The 18,621-nt window shown below is 38.9% G+C and overlaps 1 protein-coding gene across 1 annotated transcript in view; it reads right to left on the bottom strand.

Moving 5' to 3' along the window:
* The window catches only part of CPA6 (carboxypeptidase A6), a 325,618-nt gene that overhangs the window by 3,265 nt on the left and 303,732 nt on the right, over window positions 1–18,621 (bottom strand). Inside the window, exons 9-10 of the mRNA XM_032296286.1 lie at window positions 8,618–8,820; window positions 2,612–2,696 (exon numbers count right to left, since the gene is read on the bottom strand). Coding sequence (XP_032152177.1) covers window positions 2,612–2,696; window positions 8,618–8,820 — 288 coding nt within the window. The remainder of the gene's footprint in view (window positions 1–2,611; window positions 2,697–8,617; window positions 8,821–18,621) is intronic.

Consider the following 18,621-nt stretch of genomic DNA (forward strand, 5'->3'; position numbering starts at 1 on the left):
AGTCTTCTTTGTTACCCAGGGTGGAGTACAGTGGTGCGATCTTGGCTCACTGAAACCTCTGCCTTCCTTGTTCAAGTGATTCTGCCTCCCTGGTTCAAGCAATTCTCCTGCCTCAGCCAACTGAGTAGCTGGGATTACAGGTGGGCACCAGTAATTTTTATATAAAATTTTTTATATAAAAATATAAATTAAAAAATATTTTTAATAAAGATGGGGTTTTACTATGTTGGTCAGGCTGGTCTTGAACTCCTGACCTCAGATGATCTGCCCACCTCAGCCTCCCAAAGTGCTGAGATTACAGGTGTGAGCCGCTGCGCCAGGCCACAGATGGGATTATTATGTAAAATGACAATTAAAATGACTCTGCTGTTTCTCAGATTCCCTTTGCTTCAGTTAAGGACAGAAAATAGGCTGTGGCTTCAGTGTCCCTCTGATTAGGATACACTGGAACTACAAATAGTATTCATAGTAGCCAAGTCAGAGACAATATGTGCCAACAGTTACATCACAGTGATGTGACAGCCTCATTTCTTTTTTATTTTTTTTTGAAATGGTCTTGTTCTGTCACCCAGGCTGGAGTGCAATAGTGCGATCTCAGTTCACTGCAACCTCTGCCCCCAGGGTTCAAGAGATTATCTTGCCTCAGCCTCCCAAGTAGCTGGGATTACAGGTGTCCTCACTACCACACCCAGTTAATTTTTGTCTTTTTAGTAGAGAAGGGGTTTCACTATTTTGGCCAGGCTGGCTTTTGAACTCCTGACCTCAGATGATCCACCCACCTTGGCTTCCCAAAGTGCTAGGATTACAGGCGTGAGCCACCACAGCCAGTCAATACCCTCATTTCTATGGTAATAGATTGTTCTCAGTAAATAGAACACTCTGGCTGTGCCTCTATATGAAGGTGAAAAGGTGAACGGTTTGTAAGATTTTAAAAAATTAATATTTAAAAATTGTTAATGTATATATTATGTTAGTATCAATTGGTAATATGAGTTTTTAAATACAATTTTTTCCCTTTCAGGGTGAGCACTGAAAAATGGTTTTAAAAAGGTCAGTGTGAGACCCATGATCATGGACTTTGAAAAAACAAACAAAACTATTCATATTGCTGACATTCTCATTATTAGAATAAACTTATTTGTCAATGTTAATTGACAAACCAAGTCTTTGTTCTGAAGGCTGAAGAAAATGAGTGGTAAAACATTAGGAATACAATGATAGGTAGGTTAAAGAAGTCAAGAAGAACTTTGCTATTTTACTCAGAAGCACAATCAGATGTCACTACCGATACATATACATACAACATGTGTGTGTTTACCTTCATTTGCATATGCAGGCATTCATACATACATGATTTCTTACTAAATTTTTCCAAGTCATATAGTGAATAAATTTTAGAGTTTAAGAGACCCTGAGTCCAATTATTGTTACAGTTGTGGAAACTGAAGCTCAGGATTAATAAATATATTGGCCCGGTTGACACACCTGGTAGAATTAGGACTAGAATGCACATATTATGATTCTTTGTGTAAGTTCTTTCCATATACCCAGTTGGAAGGACATGCCATCCTCAAATAAGCCAGATTGGTATATTAATTATTTTGAGTTGAAAACATTGGAGATTGTCGTTTCAGAAAGGGTGAGCTGAGTTGTTTCTTTCTACATGAAGCAAACAGTAAAGATTCCTCTAGGAGGGGTAGTCTCACAATAAGAAGGGTGAGAAAAAGAGCCCTTTATCATCAGAGACTTGGAATTCAAGGCTGTGATGGACCTAAATATACTCAACAAAGTAACCCTTATCTTCCATTGGTTTTATATACCTCCTATTTATTTCCTAGTAACTCCCCTAGAAAATTTACTGTCCTTAGCCAGATTTTTTTTGTCCTGTTATTTATTCTCAAATTTATCGTTCCTTATTCAAAACATATAAAATCATCTTGCTTTGGCCACTTCTTTGGACTTCACTCTGTTATGAAGATCCCTATGTACACACAGAATTAATAAAATGTGTATACTTTTATCTTGTTTAACCTGCTTGGTGCCAATTTGGTTTCTACATCCAGCTGAAGAGCCTACTTGATGGGAGGTGAGGGGGGTGGGAAGTGATCTCTGGCTCTGCTATACATTTTTCTCCACGTAAAAAAAGAAATACTTTTAAATCACCTTTCAAGGGATAATTCAATGGAAGGTGCTACATAAGAAAGCATTTCATAACAAGAACGATGGAGGAAGGCAATAAAAGAGAAGCTGATGTAGGGCTGAAATATTGACTTCATTATCTCCCCAAGTCCTGTTTCCACCCCTGTAGTAGTTAGAACTGCTTAAGGAGCCCATTTTGGTATGCTCCTGTCATAAGATCGCAGTTCAGCTTGTAGTCATTACTGCACGCTTAGCATAGTCTCTGCTTGAATTTGTTTAAATGGGTACAGCGATTTCTGTCAAGCTGGATAAAACTAATCAGATATAAAGTCCTTCTATTTTCTTCAGCTAATTTGATAGTCAAAAATTTCACTTTAGGGAGAACACACTTTCTCTTTTCTAAAAGGAAGTCATGATACAGGATATTGGTTCAAGAGAGAGGATTCTAACACAATGTATGCAGGAAACTTACACAGTGTTGTGGAGGCTGGTCCGTATCTGTATTGGACCCCGTACACTGACTGAAGTGCATTCACAGCTTTATAAGCTGCAGATTCCTATGAAGGAAAATGGAGAAATTTTATATAGTGTTGCATTGAAACTTTTAGATACACTGCTATGTTGTTTGAGACTAATCGCCATCAACAAGATGGGCTCACTGGTTAAGATCTATATTCACTAATAATATTATATTACTCTATGTCACACACTACATTTTGCAACATGTTTTAGAACATATCATTTCATTTATCTCACAAAAAACCAGTGATCAATAATATCTTCCTTTTATAGATGAGAGAAGGAAGTCTCAGCAAGGTTAAATGGGTATGCAGTGTGGTTGAGCTAAGTACTCACATTTTCTGAGGCTGACTTAGTGTTCTGTTCTCTTCGCTTTAGTTCAGGGACACCTATTTCTATAAGTTACAAAATGTTTGGCAGGGCAGGGACCATGTCAGTCTTAGTAATAACGCACAACCAGTACTTAGCAATGTGCCCGTATACAACAGATGCTTGATCAATATTTCACATATGAATGTTGAATAAGCATAAATCTGAAAGCATACTAAGATAATCATATTGATTCTTAAGTATATATGTCACTGGGTATGTACAAGGTATTTAGAACACATCTGAATCTTTAAAAAACCATTTAATTCATGAAGAATGATTTTTCTTATGCTATGTGCTTATCCTCACTGGGAATGGAAATAACAGTCAGAATGCTATCACTTCCAAGGTTACATATGTCTCCCCCAGAACTTAGACAGGTACTGCTAAGATGAAGAAAGTCTAAGGTAGAATTTTTCCTAACAATGCCCAAAATTAGGAAAAATATTCAACACAATCGAAATACTAAAAGATGGATATTCTAACATGAACTAGAATGATACTCATGATCCTTTAAATATGGTATAAAAACATTGGTTTCAACAAGAAGTTAGAGAAGTATTATATGACAAGTGAGAGGAAAAGAAGTATGTTGAAACCAGAATACAACTCTCCCATTTCAACTTGCTTATGAATAATTTAATACTTAAATTGAAGTACTCCGGACAACATGGGGGTGTGTGCTGGACTGAGTTTCAGGTTGCTGTCCTCATTCAGCTCAGAAATGCATTAGGCAGCATTTGCAGCAAATGCCACCATTTGTGGTTATATTCAGGGACCAGCCTCCAGAAGCTGGCAGACCATTTACTACTGATCTCACTGATGATGACATTCTTCTCATGGAAGCCAACAGAAAAGGACTATAAACACCATAATGAAATATCTTTATGGAGATTGTGCTAAGATTTTTAACATCTTCTCCAATGGTCTCAGCAATATTCCATGGCAAGGGCAGATATTTCTACATTTAGAAGATTATTGCATTCTGCTAGTGAGGGAACTTTGCTTCTCATTATTTAAACTGACTAAACCCAAGGGGGGAAAAAAAGATAATTACTTTGTCTATTTACACAAAGGAGATGCACAGTTTTAGGCTTTTGAGCTCACTGTACCTCTGCCACTTGGGTACTGCTGCACGTTGACTAGGGTTTTGATATATCTCCACAAAAATAAAAACTTTATCATTTTTTTTCCAAGAATTATTTTCCAGGTGTCCACAGCTAGATACCTATTTGAAAGGGCTGACTTAAGTGATCCCCTTTCTTCACTGTATCCTGTTCCCAATTGTCCAAAAGGACCTAGGCATCAGTTACTGGTCTTCAGCTAAGTAAATGGTATATATATATATATATATATATATATATATGTGTGTGTGTGTGTGTGTGTGTGTGTGTGTGTATATATATATATATATATATATATACACTTACTTATTGTTTGTTTGTTTGATGGAGTTTTGCCTTTGTTGCCCAGGCTGGAGTTCAATGATGTGATCTCGGCTCACTGCAACCTCAGCTTACCAGGTACAAGTGATTCTCCTGCCTCAGCCTCCCAAGTAGCTGGGATTACAGGCACCCGCCACCACCCAAGGTTAATTTTTGTATTTTTAGTAGAGATGGGATTTCACCACGTTGGTCTGGCTGGTCTCAAACATCTGGCCTCAGGTGATCTGCTTGCCTCGGCCTCCCAAAATAGTATATATTTTAATTTAAATATTTCCATATTTAAAGCAACTTAATGACTTAAAAAATGTTGCCAGAAATACTGAATCTTGCCTATTGATGGAATGTTTTTAAACAATTTTAATCAAATTTAATGGTTTCTGCTTAACATTCAGGGATTGTCTAGTTTCTGAGAATTGTAATCATGATTTTAGTAACCAAACGTATCCTTAAGTCTCTCCAGGATTTCTCAACAATGGCACTGTTGACATATTAGGCTGAATAATTTTTTTGCTTTGGGTTCTGTCCTGTGCACTGCAGGGTGTTTAGCAGCATCCTTGGCCTATACCCGCTAGATGCCAGTAGCATCCCCCAGCCCTGTTGTGCCACTCAAAAATGTCTATAAACATTGCCAAATGTCCACAGAGAGGCAAATTCATCCTTTTTTTTTCTTTTTGCCTTTGAGATAGGGTCTCACTCTGTCACCCAGGCTGGAGTACAGTAGAATAACCTTAGTTTACTGTAACCTCTGCCTCCTGGGCTCAAGCAATCCTCTCACCTCTGCCTCCTGAGTTGCTAGGATTACAGGTATGCACCACTATGCCTGGCTAATTTAAAAAAAAATGTTGTAGAGATGAGGTCTCACTATATTACCCAGGCTGGTCTCAAACTCCTGGGCTCAAGCAATCCTCCAGCCTGGGCTTCCCAAAGTGCTGGGATCACAGGCACTAATGCTCTATTTTATGTCACATCTTCTAATCTAAGACAAAGGAAAACAGCATTAACTCAAGGTGGGAAGATAAATTTAAAATACAAAGAACATTCTCATATAACAATTTTTATTTTTTTAAAAATTAAAATTTGTTTTTTTTTGAGACAGGGTTTCATCATGTTGGCCAGGCTAGTCTTGAACTCCTGACCTCAGGTGATCATCCCGCCTTGGCCTACCAAAGTGCTGGGATTACAGGTGTGAACCATCATGCCCAGTCGTTTTTTTTTTTTTTTTTTTGATGGAGTCTTACTCTGTCTCCCAGGCTGGAATGCAGTGGCAGGATCTTAGCTCACTGCAACCTTGGCCTCCCAGGTTCTAGTGATTCTCCTGCCTCAGCCTCCTGAGTAGCTGAGGCTACAGGTGTGTGCCACCACAACTGGCTAATTTTTGTATTTTTAGCAGAGATGGGGCTTCACCATGTTGCCCAGGCTGCTCTCGAACTCCTGGCGGCCTGGCCTCCCAAAGTGCTGAGATTATAGGCATGAGCCACTGTGCCTGGCCCTCATACGATAATTTGACCCACAGAGCAGCTAAATAGCAGTGTAGAATATAATTATCACCTTTACAATATTTCCAAAAAGGGGAATTTGCTCAGAATTCTTGGAAGGCCAACAACAAAATTCTCTTTTTGGACAGAATAAAAGGCTTCCCCAGGTCCTACACTGGCTTCCTCATGTTTCCCATTTCTCCCAAGTCTTAGACATCTAGATCAGAAATTCCTAAAACCCAAGCAACTGGTGCAGTATTTGGAGTTTAAGGTGTAGGGGAAAAGGGAATGATTCTCTTTAATACATTTTAAAATTCAAATATAACATTGTGGTATAATAAAAAAATAAATATTTGGTCCTTGTCCCTTGTTCTTGGCACACAGTTTCTAAAAACTCCTGGAATGTCCAGAGTGCTAAGTATCTTTTGGATGGTAATGAGAAGTCTTGTGCCTGGAGGTCCCTAGGTTGCTTCAGGGGCCAGAAAGACCAAACTTTGTAATTAAAGAGTTGAAACTTTTAGGCCCATCCTTTACCCTCTGAGGAGGAGAGAGGGGCCAGAGATTGAGTCCAAACTCCAATGGTTAATGACATAATCAATTAGACCTATGTAATGAAATCTCTATAAATACCCCTAAACAGCTGGGTTTGGAGAGTGTTTGGGTTAATGAGCACTGGATGTGCTGGGAGATTGATGCACCCGGGGAAGGCACGGAAACCCTGTGCCCCTTCCTCTATATCTTGCCTTATGCATCTCTTCCATTTGGTGTGTTTCTGAGTTGTGTGATTAATTTATTGATAAGACAGGATCTCACTCTGTCTCCCTGGCTGCAGGGCAGTGGCATGAACACAACTAACTGTAGCCCTGACCTCCTGAGCTCAAGAGATCCTCCTGCTCCAGCCTGCTAAGTAGCTGGGACCACAGGTGCATACCACCACCACCACCTATCTCTACAAAAAAAATTTTAATTTTTTTTGTAGAGATAGGTGTCTCTCCATGTTGGACAGACTGGTCCCAAGCATCTGGGCTCAAATGATATGGCCAGGTATGGTGGCTCACACCTGTAATTCCAGCACTTTGGGAGGCCTAGGCGGGTGGATCATGGGGTCAAGAGATTGAGACCATCCTGGAAAACATGGTGAAACCCTGTCTCTACTAAAAATCCAAAATTTAGCCAGGGGCGGTGGCGGGTGCCTGTAATCCCAGCTACTTGGGAGGCTGAGGCAGGAGAATCGCTTGAACCCAGGAGGTGGAGGTTGCAGTGAGCCAAGATTGTGCCACTACACTGTAGCATGGGTGACAGAGCAAGACTCTGTCTCATAAACAAAACAAAACAAAACTGATCCATCTGCCTGGGCCTCCCAAAGTGCTGGGATTACAGGAGGGAGCCACTGTATCCAGCCAGTTATGTCTCTTAAATAAACAGGTAATAGTATATAAAGCTCTTTCCCGACCTCTATGAGTCATTCTAGTGAATTATCAAACCAGAGGTGAGCTGGCAGGAACCTGCGACTCTGTAGCCCAGTCAGACAGGAATGTGGTTAACTTGGGAACCTCCTACTTGCTCCTGGTGTTTGAAGTGACGGCAGTCGTGTGGGACTGATCCTTAAAACTGTGGAGTCTGATGCTAACTCTGGGTAGTCAGTGACAAAATAGAATTAATTGTTAGATACCCAAGAGATGTTGTAGAAGTGGTGCTGAAAAAAGACATCACACATTTGGTGTCAGGAGGCCAAAAAAGCCTTAAAACATACACATAGAAGAGTACACCATTTTGGTTGATAGCACAACAAATGATCACAAATTGAACACATTCATGGAACTATCATCCAGGTCAAGGAATAGAACTGCAGCAGCAACCTAATCTCCTTCCAATCACTGCACCCTCTCCCTTTTCCCTAAAGGTAAGTGCCACCTGACTTCTAGAACTGTATATTAAGTTTTTCTTGGTTTTTGAACTTTATAGACTTTTAGATGTTATAGGCTCTGAAATGACTCACTTTGTTATGAATTATGTCCTATAGTGGATAGCTTGCTGGGTTTCTGATAGAAAGTAAGTCTGCTTTTCCATTTTGAAGTACTCTTATGCCTGAAAGTCTGTTCATCCTTAGTACTAACTTGTCGGACACACACCCAAAGACTTAGTAGCATTAAGCAAATAGCACTTATAAATTAAAACTTGCTTTTAATTAATGAGAGTCAATCTATAATTTATGAACAATCATTTACTCAACAAAGTTAATTACAGCCTTGCATACATGACCACAGCTGTGATACTAATCAAATCTACCCTGACCTTTTCTGTGTAACCCGTGGTAAGAATGTAAATAGGTTTGAAATGATTGTATTTGAGAAGCAGCACTGTGGTTAAAAGAAACAACTATGGAGCTAGACTTGGGGCTGAATCCTGGCTATAAGGCTTAGTAGTTGTGTGTTCTCCATCTAATTACTTAATCTCTCTGGGTCTCAATTTCTAGTTTCTTCATCTGTGAAGTGGGGATAATAAAAGCTGCCTCATGTGATTGTTATGAAGAATAAATAAATTAACACACATAAAATACTTAAGATAAACACAAACACGTGTTTGCCATTATCGTTAGTACTTAGAACCATCTTAGCTTTAGAAAAGCAGCATGAAGCCTGACACACACGCATAGAGTCAAATACTTACCACGCAGCTAAAATTGGGAATTGTTGCATATTTGTAAGAATAGGGATACAGTAACATCTGAGCATATGCGTGAAAGGAGAGATAAGCCCTAATGTGCTTTCTGTGTTTTCGAAGGAAGTTAGCTACGGCCTTCACTTCTGGCTCAGATTCTGGAAAAGGGCCACAATATGTATCATCACAAGGGTGCATAGAAGCTCCTTCATCTGCAAGTCAGAAAAGAAAATGGGGTGAGAAAGTGGACAGGGGGGGAAAAGAAACAAGAAACACAAATCAGCATTGTTAAGCTGTGATTTTTCTTTTACTTCTGCAAATATATGGTATTATTAAGCCGTTCATCTAACTTCTCATTTATGGAAATCAATACAAAAATTCCAAGGTAATTCAGGTTCCCATGCACAACAGGAGGGCCTGAATGGAAACCAGGTACTGATTTTGCAACTGAACCTGTACAAACTACTCTAAAGAAACTGCTCTATTAGCTCTCAGTTGTAGCTGCACCTAGTAGCTAGAACAGTAGTACAGCAAGTGTTCAACAAATTCTTGTTGAATGAGTCAATGTCAGATAGAAAGAAAAGGCTCAACATACGTAAAGGTATCTATAAGATACAAATATAACTATATTGAGAACATAAAGGCAGGCCAGAAATAATTTCACAGAACATGTTAAACCAATTTTTATGATATTTTTAGAACAGCACTATCCAAACTAGTTTTGTAAAACCAAGAGGCTTTTCTAGTTGTCTTGGGGATCTGTTAGAGTTTAGTTATGAAATCTTCAAAATAAAATTTTAATAACTTTTGAATTAAAAATCAAATTATATAGGGCAGACTTATTAAGAGGTCTATGGAAGAAAGGAAGGACAATAAGAATGACTATAACAATCCAAAGTATTATGGTTCTAAGAAAATTTGGAAATAATTACATTTTCCATAGTTATTTGCCATATGGAGCCATTAATGTCTTTTCCCCACCTCTAGAAAATGAGAATTCTCTCCATAAACTAATAGAAAATGCTCGGTATTTCTGTGATGTAGTCTAATTCTACTAAACATGAAAAGATAGCCTAGTCAAATTGGACTAAATCTTGAGGACCGTAAGTGTAGTTTATGCTGTAGGAAAGTCAAGAGTCAGGATAGGGAACTTATAGCAACTGGAGTTTCCCTCCTTTGAATCTCATCCTGGATATGCCTTAGAAGCAAGTGGGCTATAGATGGCACTCAGAATGTAATATGAAAACTATAACTGATACTCTGAAGGGAATGGAAAAATTAAAGACAGATCTGTGGAATCTGGAAAGCCTGGAAAGGCAAGATCACAAACCAAACAACTAATTCTGGAGGGAGCAGAACTGATGAGCCAGAGAAAACAAGAATTTACAATAATCCTAATAAATGTGCTCAAGGGCATGTAGGAGGGCACTGGAAACAAATAGGGACAAGGAGTTATTAAAAAGGGCCAATCGGATATAGTAGAAGCAAACAACTTAATTCAGGGTTGAATGAATACAGTTGATGAATGAATTCATAAGATGGAGAGTGGTTTGAAACATTCCCAGAAGCCATTGGGAAAGGATAAAGAACAGGAAAAATGAGAGAAAAATGAAAGGGCATGAAAAATAAAATAAGTGTCAATATTTGATTAATGGGAGCCTTAGAAGGAAATAAAAAAAGTTAAATATTTAAAGAACTGCCAATTAAAATTTCTCCACAAATTTGTGTGTGTGTCGGGGGGGGATGGAGTCTCGCTCTGTCACTCAGGCTAGAGTGCAGTGGTAGGATCTTGGCTCACTGCAACTTCCACCTCTTGGGTTCAAGTGATTCTTCTGCCTCAGCTTCCTGAGTAGCTGAGATTACAGGCACCCTGCCACCACACGAGGCTAACTTTTGTATTTTTAGTAGAGACGGGGTTTCACCATGTTGGCCAGGCTGGTCTTGAACTCCTGATCTCAAGTGATCCGCCTGTCTCAGCCTCCTAAAATGCTGGGATTACAGGCATTAGCCACCATGCCCAGTCAAAAATTTCTCCACAATTAAGCAAAGATGGAACAGACTTATTGTGCACCAAACAAAAAGATAAAGGGGAAAATATCAACATTTTGACAAATTAAAGTGAAATTTAAGAAAAGAACACAATTCTAGAGAGAAAAAGCAGGTCATTTAGAAAGGAACAAGAATTCCATTCACATTAGACTTTTCAATAGCAACATTAGAGTAATATATCCAATGTATTTATTAAAAAGGAATTTTGAATCTAGGCTTCTATATCTAGCTGAATTCTCATTGCAATGTGAGAGTGAAAGAAAGATGTTCTCTAGCGTCTAAAAGGTCTCAAAAGAATATACCATACACTGACATACTTTGAAAACACCCCAGAAGAAACTATTCCAGCAAAATAATGAGTAACTCTAGAGAGCCTACCTGATATGAGAATTGTACGTTAGTAAGCAACTTAGTAACAGCTGCTATCTAAATAAGCAGTATCCAAAGGGGAGAAAGTATAATGGGCTAGGTATCAAATCCTAAGAGATAACAAATTGATGAGAAAATAAAGAGGTGGGGTGGGCAGGGAAGGCAAAAGCAAGCTAAATTTTTGGTCTATTTTGAAAAGGTCTATTTAATTCTGATTAAATCTAGAAATTGATGGGAAAAAACAAACCTAAGTATGGATCTTAAGTTAGGAATCACCACCAGAATAAGAAGAATAGAACACAAACTTCACAACTAATGGAAGTAGCGTTGAACCATTTAATGGAAAGTAATAAAGAAGGAAAAAAGAAAAAAAGAAGAAGCAGGGCCCGCTGCAATGGCTTACACCTGTAATCCCAGCACTTTTGGGAGGCCGAGGTTGGAGGATTGCTTGAGGCCAGGAGTTAGAGACCAGCTTGGGCAACATAGTGAGACCCCATCGCTACAAAAAATGAAAAAATTAGCCAGGTATGGTGGCACACACCTGTAGTCCTAGCTACTCGAAAGGCAGAGGCAGGATTACCTGAGCCCAGGAGTTTGAAGTTACAGTGAGTTGTGACGGTGCCATGGGACTCTAGTCTGGGTGACAGAGCAAGACCCTGTCTCTTAAAAGAGGCCGGGCATGGTGGCTCATGCCTGTAATCCCAGCACTTTGGGAGGCTGAGGTGAGCAGATCACCTGAGGTCAGGAGTTGCCTGGCCAACATGGTGAAACTTCGTCTCTACTAAAAATACAAAAAAATTAGCTGGGTGTTGTGGTGCATGCCTGTAGAACCTGGGAGGCGGAGGTTGCAGTGAGCTGAGATCACGTCATTGCACTCCAGCCTGGGCTACAAGAGTGAGACTCTCAAAAAAAAAAAAAAAAAGAAATACCGGAAATAGAGAACAGGAATATAGGAATTAAGATGGCAGAAATAAGTCTTAAGTAACAGTAATTATGAAGAATGCTAATAGATGAAACTCATTGATCAAATGATTTTATTTATTTATTTATTTATTAATTATCTCTAATCCTGCAGGAAATGATTGATTAAAAAAATTATTTTTAGTAGAGATGAGGTCTTGCTATGCTGCCCAGGCTGGTCTTGAACTCCTGAGCTCAAGCAATCCTTTCACTTTGGCTTCCCAAAGTATTGGGATTAGAGGCATGAGCCATAGTGCCTGGCCTGTTGTTTTCATATAGAAAAATAAAGAAGATCCAACAATATCATGTCTACAGAAAAAAATGTGGTGTAAGTAGGTATAACAGAGATCTACTTTTAGTATTGTGGCAGCCTCGCTATTTGTATTAGCTTCCTAAGGTATAAACTAAGCCACTTAAAATAACAAAAATTTATTCTTTTATAGTTCTTGAAGCTAAAAGTCTGAAATCCAGGTGTCAGCAGGGCTATCCACCTTCTGAATGCTCTGGGGAAGAATCCTTCCTTGCCTCTTCTTAGCCTCTCACGGTTCTTGGCAATCCTTGGCATTTCTTGGTTTGTGGATGCATTCCAGCCATGTATCACTTAAAGAAAGACATAGTTCTAAGATCAGGTGTGGTGGCTCACACCTGTAATTCCAACTCTTTGGGAGGCTGAGGCGAGCTGATCACTTGAGGTCAGGAGTTTGAGACCAGCCTGGCCAACATGGTGAAACTCTGTCTCTACTAAAGATACAAAAACTAGCTCGGTGTGGTGGCACACCCTGTAATCCCAGCTATTTGGGAGGCTGAGGCATGATAATTGCTTGAACCCAGGGGGTGGAGGTTGCAGTGAGCCAAGATTGTGCCACTGTACTCTAGCCTGGGTGACAGAGAGAGACACTATCTCAAAATAATAACGATAAAAAAAATCTTCTGAGAAATACATCATTAGACAATTTCACCAGTGAGCAAACATCATAGAATGTACTTATGCAAGTATAGATGTATAGCCCATTGCTCTAGGCTATAAACCTATACAGTATATCATTCTATGGAATACTATAGGCAATTATAACAAGATGATAAAGATATGAGTATCTAAACATGGAAAAAGGTGTAGTAAAAATACAGTTTTATAATCTTATTGGACCTCTGTCATATATGCAATCACTGTTGACTAAAACATTGTCATGTCGTGCATGACTGTACACCAGTCTTTTCTTATATGTTCACATGGCTTTCCTGTGTGTTTCTGTGTGTGTCCTCTCTTCTTCTTATAAGGACAACTCACTGAATTTAACTAATTACTTCCACAAATACCCCTTTTCCAAATAAGGTCATATTCTAAGGTTTCAGTGGATATGAATTTTGGGGAAACACTATTCCACCACAGTTTTGAGGAATTATCCTACTGCAGAAAAACTAGATCCTCTATAGGATACATTCTCTAAGACATTGTTTATCTTGCAAGAAGTAGAGGAGTCTCCAAGACAAACAGATACAAGATCAACTTAAAAAACAATAGTGTAATTCTACTCTTGGCAATATTACTTATAAGAATATGTAGTAGAAAATAAGGTACTATTCACAATATCTATGAATTAAACTATTAAAGAATACATGATATTAGAAAGAAAATATTAAAACTCTACTAAAAGATCTTTAATTTCAGAACTGAATTAGAGAACTATACCATGTTCATGAATATGATGACTTGGTAGTATAAAGATATTCATTCTTCCCTATTTATTATTTTGTTCAATTCAATTTTGACAAAAATACCAGCAGCACGATTTTGGGAGAAAACTCAACTAAAGAACTCTGAAAGTTTTAAGGAAAAGTAAATAGCTAAGAAAATCTTGGAAAAGAAGAGCACAGAGGGGCTTATTCTACCAGGCATTAAAACATACTACATAGGTATAATCATAGAAACAACATGATATAAAGTCAGAAATAAACTAGTAGACCAACGGAACAGAATCACTAAGAAAATGATTGTTTAGTGAATGATATTGAGAAACTAGCACATAAAAATACAATGCAATGAAGTGGGCTTTGATTTCATCTTACTTCTCTGGGTTGGCCAACTTAGTTGATAGTAGCTTTTTTTTTAATTAAACATTTAAATAATTGTTTAATGATTTAAATAACAAAAACAAGACATGGGGCCAGGCATGGTGGCTCATGCCTGTAATCCCAGCACTTTGGGAGGCCGAGGCGGGTGGATCTCGAGGTCAAGAGATGGAGACCATCCTGGCCAACATAGTGAAACCCCGTCTCTACTAAAAATACAAAAATTAGCTGGGTGTGGTGGTGTGTGCCTGTAGTCTCAGCTACTCAGGAGGCTGAGGCAGGAGAATTGCTTGAACCCGGGAGGCAGAAGTTGCAGTGAGCCAAGATCATGCCACTGCACTACTACAGCCTGGAGCCTGGCGATGGAGCGAGACCCTGTCTCATAAAACAAACAAACAAACAACAAAAAAAAAAACCAAGACATGGTAAGGAGGAAAAAAACATAAGGGTTTGGTTGTTGTTAGGGACTTTCTCTAACCCTTTTCCTTCATATTATCCTTCTGGATGGACTTACAGAATGTGGAGAAGGATATGTAAAAGAGGTGCTCATTAATAACTAAGTTTTTTGATAAGATTATATGCCAAGTGAGCAGTGGGGGAAAAGGACCTTATGTATGTTTGGTCATATAAAATGAAGGTAGAATGAATTAAGAAGTTTTTAGTATTATAATCACAATTCCACCAAAAAGAGCAAGGAAATATAAAGAATACAAATATATAAGACAACATGTCAGGCCATGTGTAACAATGTAATAATCAATATAAAGGGCTTATATTTTAAAATTACAAGCTGAAGTTGAATTCAACTTAACAAAAATTTTTGAATACTTCTGTTCTAGACACTATGTTATGCACTGGGGATCAAATATGAGAAAGCCACAGACCATGAGCTGAGGAACATAAAGATTATGCTGAAAGACATAAAGATAACAGAAAAAATCAGTATAATGTGGTAAATGCTGTGATGTATTTAGAAGACAGGGCAAAGAGGCCGTCATCATGTGCGAGTGTTCAGGAAAATCTTCTTAGAGGAGATAATGTCCCCTGGAAGAGACAAGTCTAGAGGGATAGATATGAGTTAGAAGATCATTTCAGGTAGTAAGAACAATTATCAACAATGGTAAAAAGGCAACAGACATTTGGTAGTAAGGTTCAAAATAAAATGTAAGAGAATTTTGGTAGATGTGGCTAGAGTGGTAATTAGGAACTCGTTCATGGAACATCTTATATATTATGCAAAGGAGCTTATAGTGCCCTCTAGGCAGTGAAGAACCTCTGTGGTGCCCATAAAACACACTACTGAGACCTCCTGCTGCAGTGACGTAGTTGACTGACAGCTCCATTTGCTACCCTCTGGATCCATCACTGCATTCTCATCAAGCCTACACTTTCACCACAGTTGCTCCTCACCAATTACTGATCATAGTAGAGGCACCAGTGCAGGCCCATTCTTGCCAGATGCAGCTATTCTTTACGAGGCAACTTTGGCTTGAGGCATCCCCATAGGCTTGCCAAAGCCTTTCTTCGAGCTGCACATTAGTCTGAGACTCTTCCAGCCCCATCCTTCTTTCCCTTCTTTCATAGGTTTCTTATCTGCATCATGGCAAAAACGCTGTCCTAATCTATTCTTTTTTTTTTTTTTTTGAGAGGGAGTCTTGCTCTGTTGCCCAGGTTGGAGTTCAGTGGCATGATCTTGGCTCACAGCAACTTCTACCTCCTGGGTTCAGGAGTGTCTCCTGCCTCAGACTCCTGAGTAGCTGAGATTACAGGCATGCACCACCATGCCTGGCTAATTTTGTATTTTTAGTAGAGACAGGGTTTCACCATGTTGGCCAGGCTGGTCTCCAACTCCTGACCTCAAGTGATCCACCCGCCTCAGCCTCCCAAAGTTCTGGGATTACAGGCATGGGTCACCACTCCTGGCCCATGTCCTAGCTTATTCTTGCTTCCTCTTCCTTTTTCTTCAAAGACGTTTCCTTCAAATACATCTCGTCATCTAATCCTGAGTTGATACCTGCTTCTTGGAGGTCTTGAGCTATCATAACTGTGAAGTTTTTTTAAAATCACCACTTTATTGAGATATAATTTATATATGATAAATTCACCCTTTTAAAGTGGATAATTCAGTGGCTTTTAGTATATTTATTGAGCTGTGCAACCATCATCATTATCTAATTTTATAATATTCGTATCAATCCAAAAATAAACCTCATACTTTTTAGCAGTCAATTCACATTTCTTTTCTCCTCAGTCTCTTAACCATGAAGGATTTTAAGGCATGGTCAGATTTTAATTTTAGATTAATCTTGTAAAAGTTTATAGGATAGATTTGTAAGAGGCAAGTCTATAATCAGGGAGACCAAATCAAGATACAATTACAACAATCTGGGCCAGGAATATTGACAGCTGGAGTTAGGGCAGTGGTATTAGGAATAGTACCAAGGGAGTATATTAAAGAAATATTTGGGGACCGGGTGCAGTGGCTCACATCTGTAATCCCAGCACTTTGGGAGGTTGAGGTGGGTGGATCATGAAGTCAGGAGATCAAAACCATTCTAGTCAGCATGGTGAAACTCTGTCTCTACTAAAAATACAAAAATTAGTTGAACATGGTGGCACGCATCTGTAATCCCAGCTACTCAGGAGGCTGAGGCAGGAGAATCCCTTGAACCCATGGGCAGAGGTTGCAGTGAGCTGAGATCGTGCCACTGCACTCCATCCTGGTGACAGAACAAGACTCTGTTTAAAAAAAAGAAAAAAAGAAATATTTTGAAGATTAACTAATTGGACTTGGTGACTGGTTGAATATGTAGGGCAATAAAGTGGGGTTTGATAACATCTTACCTCTCTGGGTTGGTCAACTTAGTCGATAGCAGTTTTTTTGAATGAAACATTGAATAGATGAGAAGGGATGTGGAGAAAGGGGGAAAAGGAGGATGTTTATTTCATTTTGGACATGTTAAGATTGGTTGCCAATAAATATCTCTAATGGGGTACTAAAGATAAATATGAAGCTCAAAGGAAACACTAAGCTAGAGAAAAAGATTTGGGGGTCATTATCATTTTATGAAAGTAAAATTGGCTGGGTGCAGTGGCTTATGCCTGTAATCCCAGCACTTTGGGAGGCTGACGCAGGGAGATTATTTGAGGTCAGGAGTTCGAGATCAGTTTCACCAACATGGTGAAACCCCATCTCTACTAAAAATGCAAAAATTAGCTGGGTGTTGTGCCAGGTGCCTGCAATGCCAGCTATTTGGGAGGCTGAGGCAGGAGAATCACTTGAATTTGGGAGGTGGAGGTTACAGTGAGGCACTATAACCCAGCCTGGGCAGCAGAGCGAGACTCTATCTCAAAAAAAGAAAAAAAAAGTAAAATAACTCAAAATGAATAAAAAGCTTCAAACTGTGGGTAATATCAGTATTTAAAAGAGGCAAGGAGTATAAGAGGACTGTGTCATTGACACTAGGAAGGAATCGCTAGGAGAGTAGGAGAACCACAAGACACTGATGTCAAGGAATCCAGAGACTTGATGTTTCAAGGAGAGTGTGGTGCAGAAAAGAACTTCATTTAATTTTACAGTAACAAAGTAACCGGGGACTTTTGCTTTAGAAAAATTAGTTGAGTTGGGGTGGGTGCAGTGGCTCACGCCTGTAATCCCAGCGTTTCGGGAGGCTGAGGTGGGTGGATCACTTGAGGTCAGGAGTTTGAGACCTGCTTGGCCAACATGGTGAAACCCCATCTCTACTAAAAATACAAAAACTAGCCAGGCGTGGTGGCAGGCACCTGTAATCCCAGCTATTTGGGAGGCTGAGGCAGGAGAATCGCTTGAACCCTGGAGGTAGAGGTTACAGTGAGCCGAGATTGTGCCACTGCACTCCAGCCTCGGTGACAAAGCAAAACCTTGTCTCAAAAATAAAATAAAATAAAATAAAATAAAATAAAATAAAATAAAAATCAGTGGAGTGGTAGGGGCAAAAACCAGATGTTATATGCACTTAGAGGAATGAATGGGAAGAAATGAGAAGAAGAAGATAATGTATATAGACTATCTTTTTTGGGAAGCATGGTCTATAAGGGAAGAAAACATATAAAATGATGGCTAGAGGTAACCTTGGGAATAAGTGGCAGATTTAGATTTTTTTTAGGGAGGACAAGCATGTCTAAAGAAAGAATAGGGAAAAAGTATAAATGAAAATAGAAAAAGGGAGATTATTTGATAGGAGAAAGTTCTAGAAAAGATGTAAAAGGGTGGAATCAACAACCAGGCAGAGTGACAGGCCTTGAATAGTAGATGGGACTTCTGATTTCCTGTTTCCTTCAAATGTCTTTGATTTCTCAACCCATCAGTAAGAAACTTTTGCATATCCCTGATATATATTTTTAATTTACATAATTGTCTTATTTGTAGGCTAATATTATATAAAACATACCAAAATAATATTTAGAATAATATTTAGAATGTTTAGAGATAAATTAAACTGTAATTACATTTTTTTTTTTTTTTTTTTTTTTGGACAAAGTCTTGCTTTTTTGCACAGGCTGGAGTGCAGTGGCATGATTTTGGC

This window comes from Sapajus apella, unplaced genomic scaffold (assembly GCF_009761245.1).
Source record: "Sapajus apella isolate SASKATOON/1434 unplaced genomic scaffold, GSC_monkey_1.0 scaffold35, whole genome shotgun sequence".
NCBI classification, from domain to species: domain Eukaryota; kingdom Metazoa; phylum Chordata; class Mammalia; order Primates; family Cebidae; genus Sapajus; species Sapajus apella.